Source organism: Tauraco erythrolophus, chromosome 4 (genome assembly GCF_009769465.1).
Source record: "Tauraco erythrolophus isolate bTauEry1 chromosome 4, bTauEry1.pri, whole genome shotgun sequence".
In the NCBI taxonomy this organism is placed as follows: domain Eukaryota; kingdom Metazoa; phylum Chordata; class Aves; order Musophagiformes; family Musophagidae; genus Tauraco; species Tauraco erythrolophus.
In genome coordinates this window covers 34109726-34130818 of record NC_141468.1, presented here as the reverse complement: position 1 = coordinate 34130818, position 21093 = coordinate 34109726, and the positions used below count along the sequence as shown (strand labels likewise).

The 21093-nt window shown below is 44.3% G+C and overlaps 1 protein-coding gene across 3 annotated transcripts in view; it reads right to left on the bottom strand.

Annotated features, from left to right (window-relative positions):
• PDZRN4 (PDZ domain containing ring finger 4) overlaps positions 1–20122 on the bottom strand; it is a 263260-nt gene extending 243138 nt beyond the window's left edge. Inside the window, exons 1-3 of one of the 3 annotated variants that reach the window (XM_086610014.1) lie at positions 19442–20122; positions 16705–16791; positions 11201–11305 (exon numbers count right to left, since the gene is read on the bottom strand). In XM_086610014.1, coding sequence (XP_086466140.1) covers positions 11201–11305; positions 16705–16791; positions 19442–20122 — 873 coding nt within the window. Of the gene's footprint in view, positions 1–5574; positions 5579–11200; positions 11306–16698; positions 16792–19441 lie in introns of those variants that run through there. The other 2 variants (XM_086610017.1, XM_086610015.1) reach the window with 2 other exon arrangements.
• Between the last annotated feature and the right edge of the window lie 971 nt (positions 20123–21093).

The window sequence follows — 21093 nt, the reverse complement described above, 5'->3', positions numbered from 1 at the left end:
GGTGTCCAATCTGGATCAGGCTTCTGAGCACTGGAGGGAAAGGGAAGGATTCAGCTTTCTGCTGAATGTTGTACCACTCAAACGCAATTAATCCATTCAAGAACGGCACAAAAGCCTGAAAGCTCCTGGAACATTTATCTTTGAGGCCACAGTAGCAGTTACCATTCAAAGAAGGCTGGAGGGTAGGCAAAAGTATGTGCTGAAAAGGCTTGCTGACATCATGGAGACCATATGGCTCCATACTTGCCATGTGCCAAAGACTAGCCCAACTCAATCAGACTGTAAGAGAAGAGTGTGGGGATCCAGATGTTTTAATTCATGCAAGACAGGAAATCCCTTCCTTTTAAAATAGCATGCCTTCTTCTTGCAAGCTGCTGGAAGGACTTCAGATATTAACCACTTGATCAGCATGCTTAAACAAACAAATGCAAGATTGAAAGACTACTTAAAAGCAGATGGGCAAGCTCTCAGCCACTAGGTCTCTCAAATGTTGGATGATCCAAAAGGCCAGGAAAAGACAGATGAAGGGAGAAAAAAACATGTTCTACATTGACCTATTTTGGACCTTCTCCTACATTACATGACCACTTCTAGACACATAGATTCATAATTTATCCAATTTTAAAGCTAAGCTATTTGATAGGTGTATGGAATACAAGGATGTTCAAATAAGGTTTTCATGCTTGGGGAAGTATGGCTGGAAAGCTGCACAGCACAGAAGGACCTGGGGGTGCTGGTCGACAGATGATTGAACATGAGCCAGCAGTGTGCCCAAGCAGCCAAGAAGGCCAACGGAATCCTGGCATGTATCAGAAGCAGTGTGGCCAGCAGGAGCAGGGAAGTGACTGTCCCCCTATACTCAGCACTGGTGAGGCCACACCTGGAGTACTGTGTCCAGTTTTGGGCCCCTCACTTCAAGAAGGACATTGAGGTACTGGAATGGGTTCAGAGAAGGGCAACAAAACTACTGAAGGGTTTAGAGAATTTGTCCTGTGAGGAGCGGCTGAGGGAGCTGGGACTGTTTAGTCTGGAGAAGAGGAGGCTCAGAGGGGACCTTATCACTCTCTACAATTACCTGAAAGGAAGTTGTAGGGAGATGGGGGTCGGTCTCTTCTCCCACTTTATGAATGACAGGACGAGAGGGAATGGCCTCAAGTTGCGCCAGGGGAAATTTATGTTAGATATCAGGAAGAATTTCTTTACGGAGAGGGTTGTGAAGTATTGGAACAGGCTGCTCAGGGAGTTGGTGGAGTCCCCATCCCTGGAGGTGTTGAAAAACCGTGTGGATTTGGTGTTGAGCAACATGGTTTAGGGACCCTGACAGTGCAGGGTGAATGGCTGGACTCAATGATCTTGAAGGTCTCTTCCAACCAAACAATTCTATGATTCTATGTTTAAAAAACAAGTAGAAAACAGAGGTATGTCAAAAGTTACAAATTACATATTTTGGTGTAATTTCCCCTTCCCCCCTCTCTATTTCCCAGTCTTGCTACTTTAAGACAAACATATTCCTCAAAGAAAATATTATGAAAATCATATCCTGTAAATAATATACATAAACTTATTATGTAAATAAACATACCAGCCATGACTTATTTTGTCAACAATATTTCATATAAAAAAAAGGCCTTCCAAAATTATTTGAATGAAGAAAGTGTTGAGTCATTCTGCGCTCCCTTCCTGCAGCAGCAGTGATTCAATCAAGCTGGGTCTACATACAAAGTTGTAAAATTACATTAGATTTGCAATTCCAAACAAGACATACGTTTACTAAAACGTCTGTGTATTAGTAACAAATGTACTTAGCTTAGTGTTCTTCATTTTACTCAGCACAGTCTTTGATGGTGGTTTGAAGAGACCACATCTGCTCTTGCCAATTTGAAATTAATTTTTTCATTACAGTATGGTTTTAAATGCTGCAGAATTTTGCATTTTGGAGAGAAGTTTCCAAACAACATTTTTTACACTTTCACTTCCATTTTCATAGCACTTGGAAAGCACAATGCTCTATATGCTTCTGACTATTTCTACTCACAAGTTCTAAGGAGGAGCATTCTCCCATTCAACATATTGCTACATTTCACAGCTCCTAAAAAATTAGGCTATTAATTTTTTAAGTGAAGCCATGAATGATAAGTTCATTTTGAGCATTTCTGCACTAGCAGACACTAATGGCTTTTTTCACTCAGCCTCCAATTATAGAGAACAGTGATTAGCAACTCCGTACAACTATAATTAGCTGATTAAGAAAAAGGGCAGAAGAGATCAAAGACCTTGAAGCATATATCCTTGGACTGCAACAATCAATTCAGTGACTTCAGAGGATAAAACACTGCATTCACACAACATATGTAAACTGTCATCTCCTCTAACTGTGAAGTTGTCTCAGCCACAATAAAAAACAACCTTCATGAAAGGCTGAAGAAGGCTCTTTTCACTTTCTGAAAATGCCACGAGCTTCTGAGTTGCCAGCAGCACATGCTGTGGGAGGCACGGCTTCCTCACGCATCTTTCAGTTCTAAGCAACAAACTCAGCATGGTCTCAGACTTTATCAGAGGTTTCCATAGCTGGGCTTACCATCAGTTATTCCCACTAGTCTTCACCATGAGTGCGCCAAAGGGTTAGCTTCCTCTGATCCATCCTGAAGTGCTCTCTGAAGCTTTTGACTTTTTCTATTCACTATATAGTTTACAAGGTTAAGGAAAGTCATCAGAAAATGCCTTTCCTCCTCTCAAACCTTCCAGAGTTCACCAGGTTAGGATACTTAAGCTCCATACTGACTGTCAAGTCCACCATATCTATAAGACAGACTTGGTCCAAGAGCAAGGCAATGATACACAATCACACCTACAGCCCAACTGTCATGGAGACTTGGCTTGTCAATGGAAGAGAAAACACTTCCTTCAGGGCTGACCCAAGATCATGCCCAGAGCAAAAACCAAAGAGCAAGGGTTTTCATCACAAAACCTTGCCACCTTCAGCAACAAATATAAAAGATACATTTCTATGACCTTGTCTTCCCTAACATAAACAGACACCAACATGTAAATATGTATGTAATTATTTGAAAAATTCCTAAACAAAACACTCCCCTGCACGTGCCCTTCTCTCCCTGCAAAGGGGGTGAAAGTAGCAGCATTTGACAGATGTTAGTCAAGTTGTTTAATGCATTCCTGAAAGTGCTTATGAACACTTCTAAAACCTCATATAAACAAAAATTTCCTCCAGACCTACTGCCTCAGCTGCACATAAAACTGCATTGCTCCTACTGCTGGGTAGCGTGTTAAAGTTTCATTGTTTTGCAAGGTTTATATTAAAGCTTAAAAAAAAAAAATCACGGGAAGGAAGAGAAAGATGACATGCAGCAAAGACAAGCTCAAACAGGGCATCTAGGAAGATGCTAAGTTTCAACTTGCCAGGGTTCTGACACATTATCCCTCAGGGGTGAGATTAGACACTTTTTGAAGGAGATGGGTGTGATCAGGCCTTCACAAGGTGCCCAAGGATCTATGCTGCATGGTAGCAACACTGTTTATGGGATCTTGCATGTTCAGTGCATGCAGATGATCCTATTCCACAACCACTTACCTCTATTCCTACATCCCCTCCATTTCTTCCACACTGCCAAGTTATGGACAAGCACTGAAAAGCACTCCCATGGAAACACAGGGTTAGTGCTTTGTACTCTTTACCTCAGTTTCTACTAGTGTTCTCCTCTCTCACATACTCTCCTTCACTCTTCCCCTTCTGCTGCTACTGTGATCCAGCTGCTGTAGAGATTCACCACAGAGTAAGACAGAAACATCTCATTGGAAAAAAGGGGTTATATACTGTCATGTACATGCAAGGTCCCAAAGACTTTTCTCTCATACCTAACCTAAGCCACCCAGACAAAGACCCAACATAATACAAGTAGCATGAAAATCCATTGCAAAGGACCTTTTTCCACCACTTCCGCTTAGCCTACTCTCTTGACTCCTTTCATGCTGGGTCACATTTTAGAAATACTCTCACACTGCTCCTTCTGCCACACCTGCCCTGTGCCCTGTCTCAGCCATCCTAATATCTCCTTTGCTTTGCTTACTGGGAGCCCCTTGCAGAGAAACATCCAAGCCCACACAAAGATGCAGCACACCAGCTAGCTGCATCTCAGAAGAGCTATGACATGCAAGCTGAAGAGACTTGCTGGAAAGGATGATACTGCCTTACCTCTTGAACATACCAATTCTGCAAATAAACTAGTTGGAGAGTTCACCTGGTGGTCATATTCCAACCACATGTTCAGCATTTCTACTTTTTTTTAGATAAGAGCACTGCAAGCACAAATACTTCCACAAAAACAACATAGCATCATACTTGCACACATGTCTGGCTTGTCTGTGAGAACAAGCCCGAATGAACACAGCTGGGAAACCCTCCTACAGGCATGTGCCTCTCTAGATCCGAGTTCACAGTAGGTTCTCAGCGGACAGAAACTTCTCAGTTTATACCTCAGATTAAAAAAAATCACCTCTTAAAAGCCCAGGCATTTTAGAGTTTTTCAAGAAGCTGCTTTACACAAGCATCAAAATAATGTCGCGCCTGTTTATGAACATAAGATTTTATTCAATCAACTAAATGATCAAATACTGAATTTCTGATCACAAAACCTTAAGTTATTATTCACTATTACCCTATTAACACCAAGTTCTCCACTTCTTAAATATTGGTTTATTTTTCTCTTCTCTTTAGGATAGAAAGTATTTTATGAAATCTTACTCAGATTTGCAAGAAAACATTACATACAGAAGTGTAGATATTTCAGTTGTCCAGTCTCTAATATATTTTACCACAAACACATGGAAATTATAGGTCACATGTAAACAAAAGTTTCTTGTTCTTTTTAAAAGATAGACAGTAAGATGCTGGAATTCTAAGTGCTTCCTCAAGGAACATAACCTCGTTTCCTAAACACAACATCTGCACTTCAGTGAACAGAGAGGAACACAGGCACCTCTAAAGATCTATATCAAGACCAGTCAAATTTAGGCTACTGATACTTAGAACTCAGTCAATAAAGTACAAAATGCAGGCATTCCAAGATGCCCACAGTGAAATGTCAACTTCTAGCACAGCATTTTGAACTCTTAAGTTCCTCCACCTACATGATATCCAGCCTGCATGGCCTTCTGAGCACAGGCATCGGCAGCAGTAACCACCTTTTAGATAATATAGTAGTTAGAACGAAGACGAGGAGGAGGGAAACCCCAACTACTGGTATTTACACAATCAGGGAACCCCATCTTAAATATCTAGGAAAGCATCCTGGTTAGAGGATATCCTGGTTAACAGCATTTGCTACCTCTCCTCTCAAAGTCAAAACACTATGAAGTCAGAAATACAAATATCATTCAAGAAAGTGTCATATAAGACACAAAACCGTGCAAGAAAGAGGGCATCTCTCATGTACTGGCACAAGTGCTTACCTAGAAAAAGGGCAGGACCAGTATTCCAGATACAGGTCCCTGGAACCAGCATCTATTTCACAGTAGATTACCACTGTATAATCCTGACTCTCAAACACCTGCTGGCACCTAGCTCAGTTTGAAGAGGACGGTTGGAGGCTGGTCTCACATAAGATAGCCTCTGCCCTGGTAACGAGGGCAATTACCTGGGTAGGTAAGCTTAGTCCCTTGTAGGCAGGGCAAAGTCAGCAAGCCAGATCTCTCATATCTTGGAGAAGCACTCTAACACTTCTGTTAAGTCAAGAAGTCCATGGGGCCAGTAGCTCTTATTCCAGTGAAGTTCTGTACAGACCTGGTCACACCTGACTTTTTAAAAATTTCTTCAGACAGCTGAAAGAATTCAGGTGTCAAAAAAAACTGTATCTCAACAGGTGAGAGCAAGGTGAGAAAAGGCTACAAGCATTTCTAAGCCTATGGTATAACTAGTCTATTATGCCAGGGATCTTTCAGACTAATAAGGAGTTATCTAATGAATGCAGGTGCCAGACTTGGTCACCTGCAACATAACATTCTGAATTCGTTAAGGATTTAAGAGAACTTAAAGGCTACTTTGGGCATATTTAGATATACTGAAATCCACAGCAATAAATTAGGTATATAAAACTTTCCTCAGCTACCACCCAGGTCTTACTGGCCACATCGCGTGCAGCTTTGGTTCAAAGCCAGCCCAAATCTACTAGCTCTGATCCCAGCAAGACAGTTTTTAAGCTCACTACTTTTACAGTCATAATCTGACAGTGGAGATTCTTAGCCAAATAAACATGACTAGTATCAAAGATTTTGCTTGAGCAACACAGTGAGTGTAATGACAGAAACATGCAGAAGATAAAACATCAGAAGGCTGACACACAGCACAGTCAGCAGTCTGGCAATAGTTAAAAAAGTTTCTGTGTAGGCGCTTTGCAGATGTAAGTTACTTCTGCCAGGACAAGCCTCAAGACTTCATCTTTATTGAAACTGGCTTTGCTGACATGCGCTTGAAAGCCATTGTGTGTGTACTCTCCAAAAAAGTGAAAAGAACAAAGGGAAACATGGAATAAGGGATGAAGTCTTATTTATTACATACTTACAGAGCTCAGGCTGCATAAACAAAATAGATAGTCATGACACATATGCGTCCATCTCATTTTTCAAAAAGACTTACAGATCCCAGACTACAAATGTTTTTCTTTCCTCTCCTCTTCACCATGCCTGCTTCTCAGCCATCAAATTAATGAGAATCAACTGACTAAAATGCAAAAGGGCCAATATTCTCATTTCGCTTCACAGTAAAAGAACAGAAGCCTTTGCCTTGCAGTGCAAGGAACAGAAAAACACTTGAGCCTTCCAGATGATGATGTGCTTACAGTTCCTCATATGAATATTTTGGTCTTCAGCCTAAGCTCCTTTTACTTCCACACAAGGTTTTTCACTGCTGTTTTGCTATTTGGCAAACCTACGACAGAAGGTTCAGCCAGGACCACAGCGCTTTGTCTCCTAGGCAATGTGAATCAACAGTAGCTCTTTTTCCTCAAATTGATGAAACACTGCTCTTTAAAAAAAAAAAAAATACAAAAATTCAGGAATTCCATCTCGATTGCAAATTCTGTCCCGGTCATGTATTTTATGTACGACGCTGAAGTGGAAAGATCAAATCAGCATATGCCACTTTAGCAATACAATGGTATTTTGCAAGACACTGTGACTTACAGAATGAGAGAGGACTTGAGAAAAATCAGTCACTGTTTTTTTCTAAAGTTGGGCTCAAAGCTGGAGGAGATGACATAACAATTTCCATAAAATTTAGTATTAAAGAAAAAACAACTCAAAACAAGTATAAAGAATTAGTTCTGAATGGCTTATTAACTAAGCATTAACTAGTGTACTTGGAGCTCTGGCCAATGTGGTGTCATTCTTATGTGAAGTTGCATTGACTGCAAACAGAGAGTAAAATTTTCCTCCATACAGAAAGAACTACTTCCAGTGTTACTGCTCAGAACTATAAATATGTATAAAAAAAGCAGCAGGTAAAACACTTCTGTGTATCAACAACATTGCCAATGATCATAGCTGTCTTATACTGCCTCGAGGAGGCTATTAGCATTAGCAAAGATGAGCAGTGAACTTACTCAGTAGGAAAGATTGGCATGAAGTGAGAGGGAGACGAAATGACGCATAGCTGTGTAACTGTGATCCACTCTAAACATTGTATTTTCTCCCAGCAGCAATTAGAATTCTTTGAACCAGCACAAACTAATAGACGGTCCTGAGCATGGCTCACTTCTTCTCTCCTCCTCTCCGGATTCCAAGGCAGAGTGGAAAGGAAGACAGAGATCCAAAAGTTAAAGGTCTGGTGGCTTTATACCACTGCTCTCGTATCCAAGGCTTTCATGTTGGGAGCCACAGATACCAATGCTGCATCTGGTTTTATGAGATGCTTTTTATAGCATGTGGTCACTGTTTAGTCCTGGAACACTTACTGTACTCTGTTAATTTAGGGAGCTAGATTTTTGGATAAAAACTTTCAAAAGCAGCAGAAGACCATGACATATGGAGGAACCTGCTACAAAGAAGTTATTCATGAGGAAAAATTTCTCCTTGATGAACAAATAATGACCATTTTTGGCTTCTTATGAGATTCCTGAAACTACACATCACCAAAGTGCTGCTTGTGCACATCACTGTCCCAGGTCAACTTTACACTGCATAAACAAACAAGTCTCTTCCCACAGAGGAGTTAACCTTGAACACAGAGGGTAAAGCTTTGCCTGAAATCTTCTATTCCTCAGCAGAACAGTGAAAATGATCAGTGAGGGTCCTGTGACAGTACCCTGTGAAGAGCTGCAGCCCCTTGACACAGGGCACCTGGAGCTGCCACCCTTCACCTCTCCCTGTCATTCTCACCCACCACCACTCTGCCAGCCCACATGCATCTGTTCCAGTTTTCAGGTCCTCAAGTACAAAATATGCTCACCTGAGAGTAAAGCCCACATAAACACCAACATTTTTCAGATGAAAGAATCAAAGAGGCTCTATTGCCCATGTTCTGAGCACACTGATCTCAAAAACCTCCAGGAACTCAAGTCCTTTGTATGGTATTTTTATATTTAGAATAAATTCCTTAATAAAGAAATCTGATTCCTCTCCATGGCACCCTTTCAAATACTTTAACAATTGTTTGGCAAAGTTGCTGTCATAAATAATGATGTACATAAAGTAAAAGGCAGCAATACTTATGTCTGCCAGCCTTGGCTCACAATTCCAGCTGCCAACACCATAGGACTGTGAAATCCATTTGCTGCGCTAGGTTACCCACAAGACGGTCATCCAAAATGTGCACAACTCACTGTCATCCACCACGTGCAGTTAACATTTGTTAAACATCTGATAAAGCACTGAAACAAATTACCTTCTTTATTTAGCAACACGCATCAAGAACAGATTTTCTCCCGATTTAATGGGATAGTTCTGTCCGTTATCCCATTAGCTACGCGCTGTTAGGAACACCCCGGGCACCACACTACCAAACAAATGACTGAAGCTATTAAAGGCTCTTTGAACGACACCGGTTCCTTCTGCTCTTGATTACTGAAAAATGGTCTCATAAAAATAGCACCTATTAGATCAGATCACCAAATGAGTGAAAAGTAAGCAATAATAAGAAGTTCCCACTTCCTACCAACTTTTCACCCAAGCACCAAAGCTCACATTCTGTGTATCTACCGACGTTTTTGAAACAGTTACACCATTTGACTCATTTCCTCACTGCAGCAGCTTTCACATTGATCTTTCACAACAAACTGCAGCAGTGCTGGCAAGGCATCTTGGTGCAAGAAGACATCAATAGCAATGTATGGGCAAGGAAAAATTCAACTTTTCGACTCCAGCTGCTTCCTAGATCTAGCATGGAGGAATAATTACTTATTTGCATTTCATTTAGAAAGTCTTAATGTTACCGTTTCTCCTTTTTATTTTAGTCTAATAAATTTTGAAATAGTCAAACATTTTGTACAATATTTGGCCTAACTCTGAACGTTTTTAAATGTTTGCCTGAATACAAAAAATTACATACAAAGCTGTTGTATATTAATATGGTGAAAATGGTGCTTCATTCAGAGCTCTATGAACACTTATGCTAGACCAGATCTATAGTTTCACATAGAACTGAAATGTGTATGTTCTTGGTAGCAAGTTAAATATCAGTATGATTTTATGCAGCCAGAATTCTTCAACGAACAAAAATCAAGCATTAGTTCTGGTGGCATTTTGGGAAATGACCTCACATTTAATGAATGCTAGTTTGTGACTTTATTCTTCCTTCCTCCAAAACCACTCCATTTTGTCTTAAAAATCGAGGCACTATACCAGAACAATAAAATAAAGCAGGAAGTGTCGAGCAAATGCATAGAACTATATAGCTGGTCAGTCTGTAGAAAATACATGGTAAGTGAAACAGTAATGTCAGAAGAAAATAAGATTTTTTTGAGCATAGGGCTGCTGTTACAAAAAAATTGGACGCAAAAGCTTTTTGTGTATCTCAGAGAGATAAGAGTTATGCTGCAAGTTCAGTTCTACTCAGCCAACTTAGTTTCTACTAGAGCTGCATGTATCTGCCAGCTAAAAGCATGAGCTTTATTTTTCCAAGAAAATATAGCATTAATTTGGTTTCACACATTGCTCTAGGCTCCCAACATTAAGAGCAATGCCAGCATTCAAACAGTCGTGGCTTATATTTCTAGTCCTTAACAGCGAGGTACTGCAAGAAGTCAGCAGCAGCACTCTGCATTTGTCTTCCAATCCACTTGTTTCATGCGTCTTTGTTCAAAACCCCGTCCAACTGGCAAGTTCACACCATGCTTCTAAGCCTCCCCTAAACCCAAGGCTGGAGTAATGTATCCTAAACAAACCCAGCAGCTACTGGTACATGCTGTCATTCAGAGAGTTGTATTAAAGCTGCGATGTGAAATGCCGTTTTGACAGCACCCGAAGGAGTCTATTTCAGTGACTGTTTGGAACTGTTCCCTCGAGACCTCTTAGAGGCTAATTACAGTTACACATGTAGGCTAGACAGCAACCTGTTCTTCAGACTGAGTTACTGATTTTTTTTTAAATTATAATTATTTCATGGGAAAAAACTGCATACAACACAGAAATAAACTTCAAAATTTCCATGGTAGCATATTACATGACTGAGAAAGAGCTATACTGGTCTTGGTGAGCACAACAGATGATCTACTTCTGACCATATAGCAGAAAGTACTTTCTCTAATGGCTCAAGATGTTTCACAGAGCTGCTCACCAGTGCAGCTTCTCTGCAGTGTCCCAGAGTCACAACAGTAATAACCCCTACACAGGGTAAAATTCATTTCACTAAACCTGGGAATTTCCAGACAGTCATTTGCCTTCTTTCTCAAGTTAATGAAAACACATACAAAAGTTCTCTCTCGCTTGCTATTTCAGTGTCTACACCGTTGCCTCATTTAAATCAGTTTAATCCCAAAACCAATACGTTTATTAGTTTCTGGAAAAATCCATTGTGCATCTTCATACCTGAGAAAAGTTCGAGTAGTTCAGTGTACAAGAATCACATTTAGACACAGCAAAAGAGGAAAACTACAACATACTTAGTGTAAAAGCCATCAAATCCTTGATTAATCTGATAATATAACAGAGTAATCCACTGGGGGGCGGGGGGTGGTGGTGGGGGTGTCCTTACCTCAATAATCTTGTCATGAATTTGCAGGCCTTCTGCTTTGTCTGCAGGTCCATTTTCCAAAATCTTTGACACGTAAATTCCCTCAGCAGATTCCTCCTGATTGTTCTGCACCAGGCGACAGGGAAGTTGCAAAAAGGGCCACATTAGTACAAGATAGCACTAAAATCAGCAGCAATGAAAAATGCAAATCCACCTGAAATATGCAGCTTGCTTTTCTAGCTAAGAATTAAGCTCCTTGGGATTTATTTTTTTTAACTTGCTTAATGCAAACTAGTCATTAATCAAAAGGACAGAATTTATGAACTATTCCAGCATTTTTTATGAGATTATCCATTTACTTCTGGTTATTTTAGTCTAAATGAGACACAGGGCGCAACAGTAATCAGATCCCAGCTAAAATATTTAAAGCTGACCTCAAACTTCACAGCAGACAGTGACTAGTACATAAACGCACAGAGGAAGATACTCATAAAAATGGATGTGCAAGTGTTCCCCTCAGGAGCAAAAGGGCTCCTGCTGTACTGCTGCTTATGAACTTTTTTTCTGTATTTGAAAATAAAGCTCCAAGGAACAAAGTGACATTAGTTAGCTGGCATGTAACAATGATAGGATTTGGTTGGAATTGGTTAACCTCATAAATCCTATTCACATGGGAGACTGAGAACTTGCTCAACTGTGAAAGCCATACAGATCGGCTGTGGACAAGAAGAGAATCCACTTCCAGTTGATCTCTACACATTGATAAGTACAACTCGTATGAAGGTCAAATTTAAAGCAGGTAAGTTATCTACCACAGCTGGAATGATATACTTGATGTTGTTGCACATGCTAAAATTACTTCATCACATCATAATTTAAAATAGTTTTAAATCGTTATTAGTAAAGAAATAATGCCAAGCAGACACTGCCTACTTAAACTATTTTTAAGTGTTCATATAAATAATAATCTAGATAGCAATAAATGAAGGACTCTTTTTCCAGCTAATTTATGCTTTGGATAGCAGTTTATATGATGCTTATTTTCCTCCTGTGACTGGTGAATCCCTGACCAACACCACAACTCATATATGTCCAGGTTTCTAGGTTTACTCCTATACACTCATGGGGAAAATGTTTTATAATTTTTTTCTATTAAGAAAATTATAAAGGCGTATCAAGAAATGGAGCCACTGTAAAGCATGCTTTACAGTGTGTGGCAACTGTCCTATGGAGACTCAACCCAAGTAGATTTCAGGTTAAAAAATATTTGTTCAACATGATGTTAGTCAGACTACGATTTCATAAACTCCTTTTTTTTTTTTCCCCTTTGTCACAGAGTTTCAAGACGTGTCAGGTAAGAAGCAAAAGGGAAAATTATTAACAGTTCTAGTAATATTTTGAAATGATGAACTAACAGATCTCCACTGAGTTCCCATCTAAGCAGTGGGAAATCAAACTCTGATAAAAGAAGCATAACAGCCATTAATGATAACATAGGAGGGACACGGTTTGTTTTTTCCTTAAGAAAACAGAAGGCTAGATTACAGTACCTTTGCCCACAGAAAACTGTATTTTTTTCCGTAAGAAATTTCATTGGCTTTTTCAAGAGTAATGTATGACCCAGTAAGAAAAAGAATTTTCCAGTCTGGCCTACGGTCCCCATTGGCCACACGTGCTGGTATCCACCAGTCTTGACATGAAAACACGCCATACCGAGCTCCGTCGTCACACAGCCCGCAGGCTGCGCGCAGGGGATGGAGGGGAGCTACCAGAATGATCGGTTTACCCCATCTTTCTCTGAGTCCGTGGGCGACAGCAGGAGCCCCGAGCCGAGCCCATAGCACACACCTCCCTCCAGCCCGGCTTTGCCGTGGTGTCCTCGGAGGGGGACAGCCTCTGCAGCCTGCTCAGTGGGACAGTCGTCCCAACCAGCCAGAGCTGGAGCCCAGGACAAAAGCGGGGATCAAAGTAGCCTTGCTCCATTAGAACAATGAATCACCTCCCAGACACACACATTTATGTGAAATGAGTCCTTTCCTGACAAAATAAAACACAAGCTTGTGGTGAGTCGTCCCTGTCCTCTCCTCCTCTCTCCAGGTAGAAGGTTAACAGTGGGGAAGCCTATGTGAAATGTGAAATGAAACACAGCCAGCGGAAAGTATGTAGGTACGTTCCCCAAGTCACCAACAGTCACCTGCTTTCCAATGGGAAAAACCTGCTTTGTACTCATAAAACACAAATGACATGGTGAAGGAACACATTCCCACGTAGGTGACTAAAACAATGACACCACTGTTCAGCTCTTCTGCTGCAAGAGCCAACGCTTCACCCAAAGGCATTTTTTCCTTGAACAACCTGAATGCACAGATTGCCTTCATGAGCTTTTTTTGTCTTGTTATCAAACAATTCCTCTTCCGGTAGTTAAGTTTTTGAGCAGAGTTTTTTATTTTCATTATTTGAGTCAATTCGATCCTTTTTCCCTTTGGCTCCAGATACCTTGAGCGAAACCTCACATTGGTATCTGGGAACTGCCAATCAAGCGTCTGTGGTACTCACATTCATCACAATGAATTCACAAAACAGAATTTCCAAATTAAACTTCAAAGACTTAAAAACCCCCGAGACTCAGCTCTGCCTCACAGCTCCACCCACTTCTCTGTTTCCAACTATCAGTGTTAATGGAAGAGCATGACCATTTCCTTCTCTCCGGTCAGCAGCTGTCTCCACGAACCTTCAAGTCGTGGCGGTCTGGCGAGGTCCCCGATGACTGGAAGAGAGGGAACATAACCCCCATTTTTAAAAAGGGGAACAAGGAGGACCCGGGCAACTACAGACCGGTCAGCCTCACCTCTGTGCCTGGCAAGGTCATGGAGCAGATTCTCCTGGGAACCATGCTAAGGCACATGGAGAGCAAGGAGGTGGTGGGTGACAGCCAACATGGCTTCACCAAAGGCAGATCGTGCCTGACCAACTTGGTGGCCTTTTACGATGGGGTGACAACATCGGTGGACAAGGGTCGACCAACGGATGTCATCTACCTGGACTTGTGCAAAGCTTTTGACACTGTCCCGCACGACATTCTTCTCTCTAAACTAGAGAGGCATGGGTTTGATGGATGGACCACTCGGTGGATAAGGAATTGGCTCAATGGCCGCACTCAGAGAGTAGTGGTCAACGGCTCAATGTCCAAGTGGAGACCGGTCACGAGTGGCGTCCCTCAGGGGTCCGTGTTGGGCCCGGTCCTCTTCAACATCTTTGTCGGTGACGTGGACAGTGGCATGGAGTGCACCCTCAGCAAGTTCGCCGATGACACCAAGCTGTGTGGTGCCGTCGACACGCTGGAAGGGAGGGATGCCATCCAGAGGGACCTCGACAGGCTGGAGAGGTGGGCCCGTACCAACCTCATGAAGTTTAACCAGGCCAAATGCAAGGTCCTACATCTGGGTCGTGGCAATCCCAGGCATAAATACAGACTGGGCGGTGAATGGATCGAGAGCAGCCCTGAGGAGAAGGACTTGGGAGTACTGGTGGACGAGAAGCTCAATATGAGCCGGCAATGTGTTCTTGCGGCCCAGAAGGCCAACCGCGTCCTGGGCTGCATCAAGAGGAGCGTGGCCAGCAGGTCGAGGGAGGTGATTCTCCCCCTCTACTCTGCCCTCGTGAGACCTCACTTGGAGTACTGCGTCCAGTTCTGGAGTCCCCAACATAAGAAGGACATGGACCAGTTGGAGAGGGTCCAGAGGAGGGCCACGAAGATGATAAGAGGGCTGGAGCACCTTTCCTATGAGGACAGGCTGAAAGAGTTGGGGCTGTTCAGCCTGGAGAAGAGGAGGCTCCGGGGTGACCTTATAGCGGTCTTCCAGTACCTCAAGGGGGCCTACAGGAAAGATGGGGAGAGGCTGTTCAGGAGGGCCAGTTATGATAGGACAAGGGGTAACGGTTTTAAAATAGAGGGAGGTAGGTTCAGGTTGGATATTAGGAAAAAATTTTTTACCATGAGAGTGGTAGAACACTGGAACAGGTTGCCCAGAGAGGTGGTGGATGCTCCATCCCTGGAGACGTTCAAGGCCAGGTTGGACAAGGCCCTGAGCAACCTGATCTAGTTGGAGATATCCCTGTTCCTTGCAGGGGGGTTGGACTAGATGACCTTTGAAGGTCCCTTCCAGCCCTAACGATTCTATGATTCTATGATTCTATGATTCATATATTTATCATTTACTCTTTAAACTTCCAGAATACTAATTCAAAAAGCCTAACAGTTTGCAATATAAAAACCTGTTCCAGTATGCACTGTCAGCACGCAAGTACTTCAGAGAAGCTCAGCTGCCATCCCAAGCAAGCTGAAGACCATGCTCCCTTTTCCCTGAAGTTTTCCTACAGCTATAAATAACAAAAGTCACACTGCAATCCAAACTAAAGATTGTCTGGACTTTGTTACTTGTATACTCAAAATACGGATACAATCGAAGTGCGTGTATTTTATTTTATAGCCACCTGTTGTCTCATCCTTCCACTAGAAAATCTGATAAACTCTTGCTTTGGATTTACAGCACCAACATTTGGTAACTGCTGGTCTTTGTATCTACCCACACGGAACAGTAATTCTGTAGCACAGACAGAGAACTTCTCAGGCTAAAGGGAACAGACTCTTTGGCACCGTTAAATATAGCTTTAGAGTGGAAGATTGCCAAACTAATATACAGGGTCCCATTCCCCTCCTCAATAATAGTAGGAGGTTACAATTCTCCCACTTAACAAGAACCTGATCAGTGCATAATTATTACCAACCCTTTTTAATCAACTATTAATTTTCCAGTTTAACAGGTTTCTTTACCCTTCATATGCAATGACAGTTGTGATTAATGCTTTTGGAAGGATGAATTTAAAAAAAAAAAAAAAGGAAGCATACTCCTATGCATATTCTAGGGGGGTTAGTGAACCTTATGCATATTCTATGGTTTCCAGTGAACTTTCTAAACCTAGACTGATGAGACTAGATGAATTTAAGATACAAGAGCGAAGAAAACTCTGTTTCAGTTCACAAAGAAAGAAAAATTGAAAGCAGGCATGTGCAAGCAGGATATGTGCTTAAACTATCTGAGCTACAGAAGCAAATTTTCATATCTCCTTTAAATGGAAAAAATGGGAAAAAAAACCCAAGCTGTTTCTAAAAATTCCAATGGCTTAATCCTGCAACAATGACTCTTATAAGCAGTCTCAGAGATTTCCATTGAACACTTTGCTTGAATATGTGTTACTCACATGGGAATAGAGTGCATATCAGCCTAAAGTTTTAAAGTAAAAACAATGGGAACACCTTTCCTGAAAATGAGAATAATCCAATTCTCGCAAGATTATGTCTTTGAAACAATGACTCCAATTATACCTGATAATATATAGTTCTTCTATCCATGGAACTGATTCCACATCTATTATCATTAAAAGTAACTCTTTTATTACCAACAGTGTAGAGAGTAACAGAAAATATGGTCAAAAAACAACCTACAGTTACTTACTACTTTTACCTGATTGGGTCGTCCTCCTATAATATTGAATCCCAAAGTGTCATTTTCTCGGTGGAGCATGATCGTTAAAGGCTTGAGTTCTCCTCCCTAAGAAGCAAGAGTTGAAATATTGTTAAAGGCTACAGTCACAAAAAAAAACAAAAAAAAAAGACCTTAAGTGAAAGTACTAATGTACAAAAGATGTTTAGCTGGAGAATACGTAAGATAAGGCTTAAAGGAAAATTAGGCTGAAAAGATAACAAGAGACTTTGCACTGGAAAAAAAAACAAAACAAACAAAAACAAAAACAACAAAAACACAAAATAAAGGAAAAGTCAGGAGGCACTGAAAAGTAACAGGTAACACTGATTATCTTCAGTGCTGAGCAGAAAAAAGTACAGGCTTTTGGTGGGAGGAATGCTCAGCACCACAGAAAAAAGTAAGAGCTCCAAAAGTCTCTAAAACATAAAATCCCTATGTGTGTCATGTTTCAGACATTAAACATACAGGTTAAAATACACAACATCACCATTTTCAGACTCCAAAGTCATATCAGTACACACTTTGTAGCAACTTTCAGGGAAAATATACACAGAAAATGAAACTCAGCTCTTCATCCCAGCCTTTCCCTTCCCTTCCAAAAAGAAAGAACTCGAAACCGTGTCTGTAAAAAAGTAGTTTTTTCTAAAGAAGATCTAAAATATAAAGCAAACATTCAAAACAGCAATGGAGTCCAAGTTAAAAAGGAAAAAAAAAGAAACCTTTTCCTTCAGTACCTTCAGTAGAACAGGTAAATAATTTTCTAAAAAAAAAAACGAGGGAAAAAAAAAAGCTTGGAGGCTTTAGCACAGCAAGTTAGCTTATTTTACCTTGTTCACATATGCTAACAGCTACATTTCAGGAGCCATATTCCGCACAAAAAAATGTTTATTCATCCAGCACAGTTAGGTGTTTGCATTTGCCAGCCTCTATAAGGGAGTTAATATAAATTTAACAGCTAAATAAGTTATACCTTTCTAAACACTGAAAACATAACATTTAAGGCTGAAGCTCATACTTTATTAACCGTGAGACATGTTTAATTGCCGCATGATACGTTTGATTTTAATGAAGTACATTTTTACTTTATTGATAAGTTTTTCTTCCAAATGCCTGTTTTGTCCATCACCCAGGTTTCATCTGTAAAAGGGATTTCCGAGCAGCAGTACACACAGCAACACCTGCCGGCAGTGCTCACAACAGGCAGATGCTCCACTGCTGCCCGGGAGGAGTGATGCTTCCACGCCTATCCCCACATCTCCTGCCAACTCCTCACTGAAAATCCAAATCTCTCTCCTCCCTTCTGCAGCCACTGCTTTTCTCACACACCCCACGCTCCTTAACAGTCACTGCTGCCCCACTTCATATGACCTATCCCATGTGCCAAGAGATCAAGTATATGTATGAGCACACCTCCCAGAGCCACCAACCTAAATCTCAAGGATTAGCTAACCAAAGGACCTTTTTTAAAAAAAAAAAAAAAGATTAAATATTCAAGTCTCCAAACACAAAGTTTCTCAGTGCCACAAAGACCCATGTTTCCAGGCATGCAGATGTCCTGCGAATGACATCCCCTTTACCGTGCAGCAGACAGATGCCCAGCACGCTACATTCAGGAACAAGTTTGGCTACCCAGGCCTTTTCCACTTGGGATTTTGCTTCCCAAGGGTTCATGAAGATTTGAGGAAAAAGCAAAATTCTTTGCATTAAACTCACTACGGCTGCAACCAGCAATGCCAGAGCCTGCACAGGGATCTTCCAGCCAGGCGTTAGCACTTAAAAAATCTCAAGCCCCTTACAGCCAGCTAAGCCAGCTCACGAGTACTCTCAGACGGTTTATTTAGCCTAAAGGAGGCGAGTCGCTATCTGAGCAATGTCATCAGACCTCAGAAGAGAGCGAAGCACTGCACCGCGCTCTGCTACCACTGCTATCACAGTCAACTGTGACTCCATCCTACCAAACGAGAAACACTTTGCTGTCCTTTCACCATCGTTTCCAAAACTCCCAAAGATTTTATGTACCGGTTTTGGTGGGTTTTGTTTTGGGGTTTTTTGTTGCTGTTGTTGTTGTTTGGTTGTGGTTTTTTTTTTTAAATAACTCCTCAAATAAGTTAACTGCTGAAACAAAAGTTAAAAGCCAGCTCCATGCCCCTGAGCTTCTGCCAGTCCCAGCCGGAGCAAAATGAGCAGCAACAGCAGCCGTGTCCCTGCGAGGCGGGGAGGCCGGATGCGCACACCCTGCCCGGGGGAACCGGGCCCCGTTTGCCGGCTGCCAGTCGAAGAACGACACCCTCGCCCCTCCCGCCCGCTTCCCATCCTCTCCGGCCAAGCAAACGACAAGCCGCGCTCGGCCACTGCCGCGACCGGGCACCGCTGCTCTCCCCAGCGCCCGGGTTTTCGGCCACCGAAGGGCGCCAAAACAAGGACCGACAAGAAGCGTGTCCCCGGTTGCAGCTGGTGGCTCCATCTCCCCAGGGGCGGTGAGGGACCGGCAGATTCGGCTCGCACCACCCGGGGGATGCGCTGGGGGGACCGGGCTTCGTCCCGGCGCGGACTTAGGGGTGAGCGAACCGCCGAGCCCCCGGGGGACACGGCTCGCACCGCCACCTCGGCCGGTCGCTCACAAGTTGGGCATGGCGAAAGAAGGTCTGGGGAGGGCATCGTCGGCGGAGAGCACACCGGGGCGTGCTGCCCCGCCGGTCTCTGCGGCCGCACTCACCTTGCCGGGCTGGCTGCCCGCCAGGTCCCGGGTGATGCTGCTGATGTGGCTCATGTACTGGCCGAACTTCGCCTGGTACCGCCGCGCCGTCAGCTGCACCTCGCTCTGCAGCGCCGAGAGCTGCGCCAGCAGCGACTTCTCCCTCCTGCTCCAGCGCAGGGCCTCCCTCTTCAGCTCGGGACCCGGCTCCGGGCTGCCGCCGCCCCGCAGCGCCCGCAGGCAGCCGTGCCCGCCGCCCGCCCGCGGCCGCGGGGGCTCCCCCGGCGCGGTCCGCCGCGGCTGCCCCGCGGAGCCGCCCCCCGGGCGGCCGGGGGGGGGCCCGCCCCGCGGCTCCGGCTCGGCGGGGCCGGGCGGCGGCGGCCCGTAGCGGCACGCTGCGAGGTGGGCGGGCAGCTCCCGCAGCCGCACGGTGCGGCCGCAGCCCCGCGGGCTGTAGTCGCACTTGACCTCCAGCTTCTGGACGAGGCTGCGGAGGGGCAGGACGGGACGCAGCTCGGCGGCCGCCAGCGGCTGGCAGCGCAGCGGGCAGCGCCGCCGCCGCGCCGCCCAGGGCAGCAGGCAGCCGGCGCAGAAGACGTGCCCGCACGGCGTGGACAGCGGCTCCTCCAGCACCCGCCCGCACAGCTTGCACTGCAGCTCCGCCGCCACCGGCGCCGCGAAGCGCGACGGGTCGAAGCCCATGGCGCGGCCGGGCACCGCGAAACTTTCGGCGCCGCGGCCCCGGCCCGGCCCCGGCGGCGCTGGAGCCGCTCCCGGCGGGCGGGCGGGCGGGCGGCGGCGAGGGGCGGGCGGAGGAGCGGGGCCGCGCCGGGGGAGGCGGGCGGCAGCGCCGAGCTGGAGTTCCCAGCGGCTCCCCCACCACCACCACCCTCCCCTCTCTCATTAACTCCCTCTCCCCGGCGCTACCGCCCCACGCCCAGCCCCGGCACCACCTCCGCCCTCCCGGGGCATCCTCGCTGCGCGGCGGGGCGAGACGCGCAGATCCTCCGCCGCCGCCGCCCGTCCGAGGCTGCGCCCACCGCGCTCCCCCGTGCGGGGCTGTCCCGGCGGCCGAGCTGTGCCTCCGGCAGGTCGCTCCAGGTCGGGTGGCGGTAGCAGGGGTAGGAAGTTGACAGGCTGCAAAGCAGCGAGTCGCGTAGTGCCGCACGTACGTGCCGGTAAGTAAGCCACGCGTGTGAAAATGCTCGTTTCTTTTCTCTCTAAAAGGCTTGCTCCTCTTTTGCGCTCCTTTTTTGGGCTATCTGGCAAGGCACAGGAAGCTGAAGCCCCCGGTACCACTGCTCTCTTTGTTGCCACACGAAGCAAAATACTGTCTGAATAACAAAATTGCTTGTTGAGCTCCCTTAAACAACAACATATGTATAAACAACATTTTTCATTTTAAGAAAAGCTGAAACACAACAAAATCTGGAAACACATAGTTGGGATCAATAGCCAGCCTGGATCCTACCCCGTCATTGCTGCACAACCCACAACATACACTGAAACATGAAACCCCTAACACATTCCCCACATAACTTGACTATTGAAAACACAGGGCCAGACTGGTGCCCCCCAGCCCTATGGAAAACTTCCCAGAGGGGAGCGAGATGGAGCACTCCAAGAGGTTTCTTCGGTGGGCACCTTCACGTGTGGGTCAGACAGCATCCCTT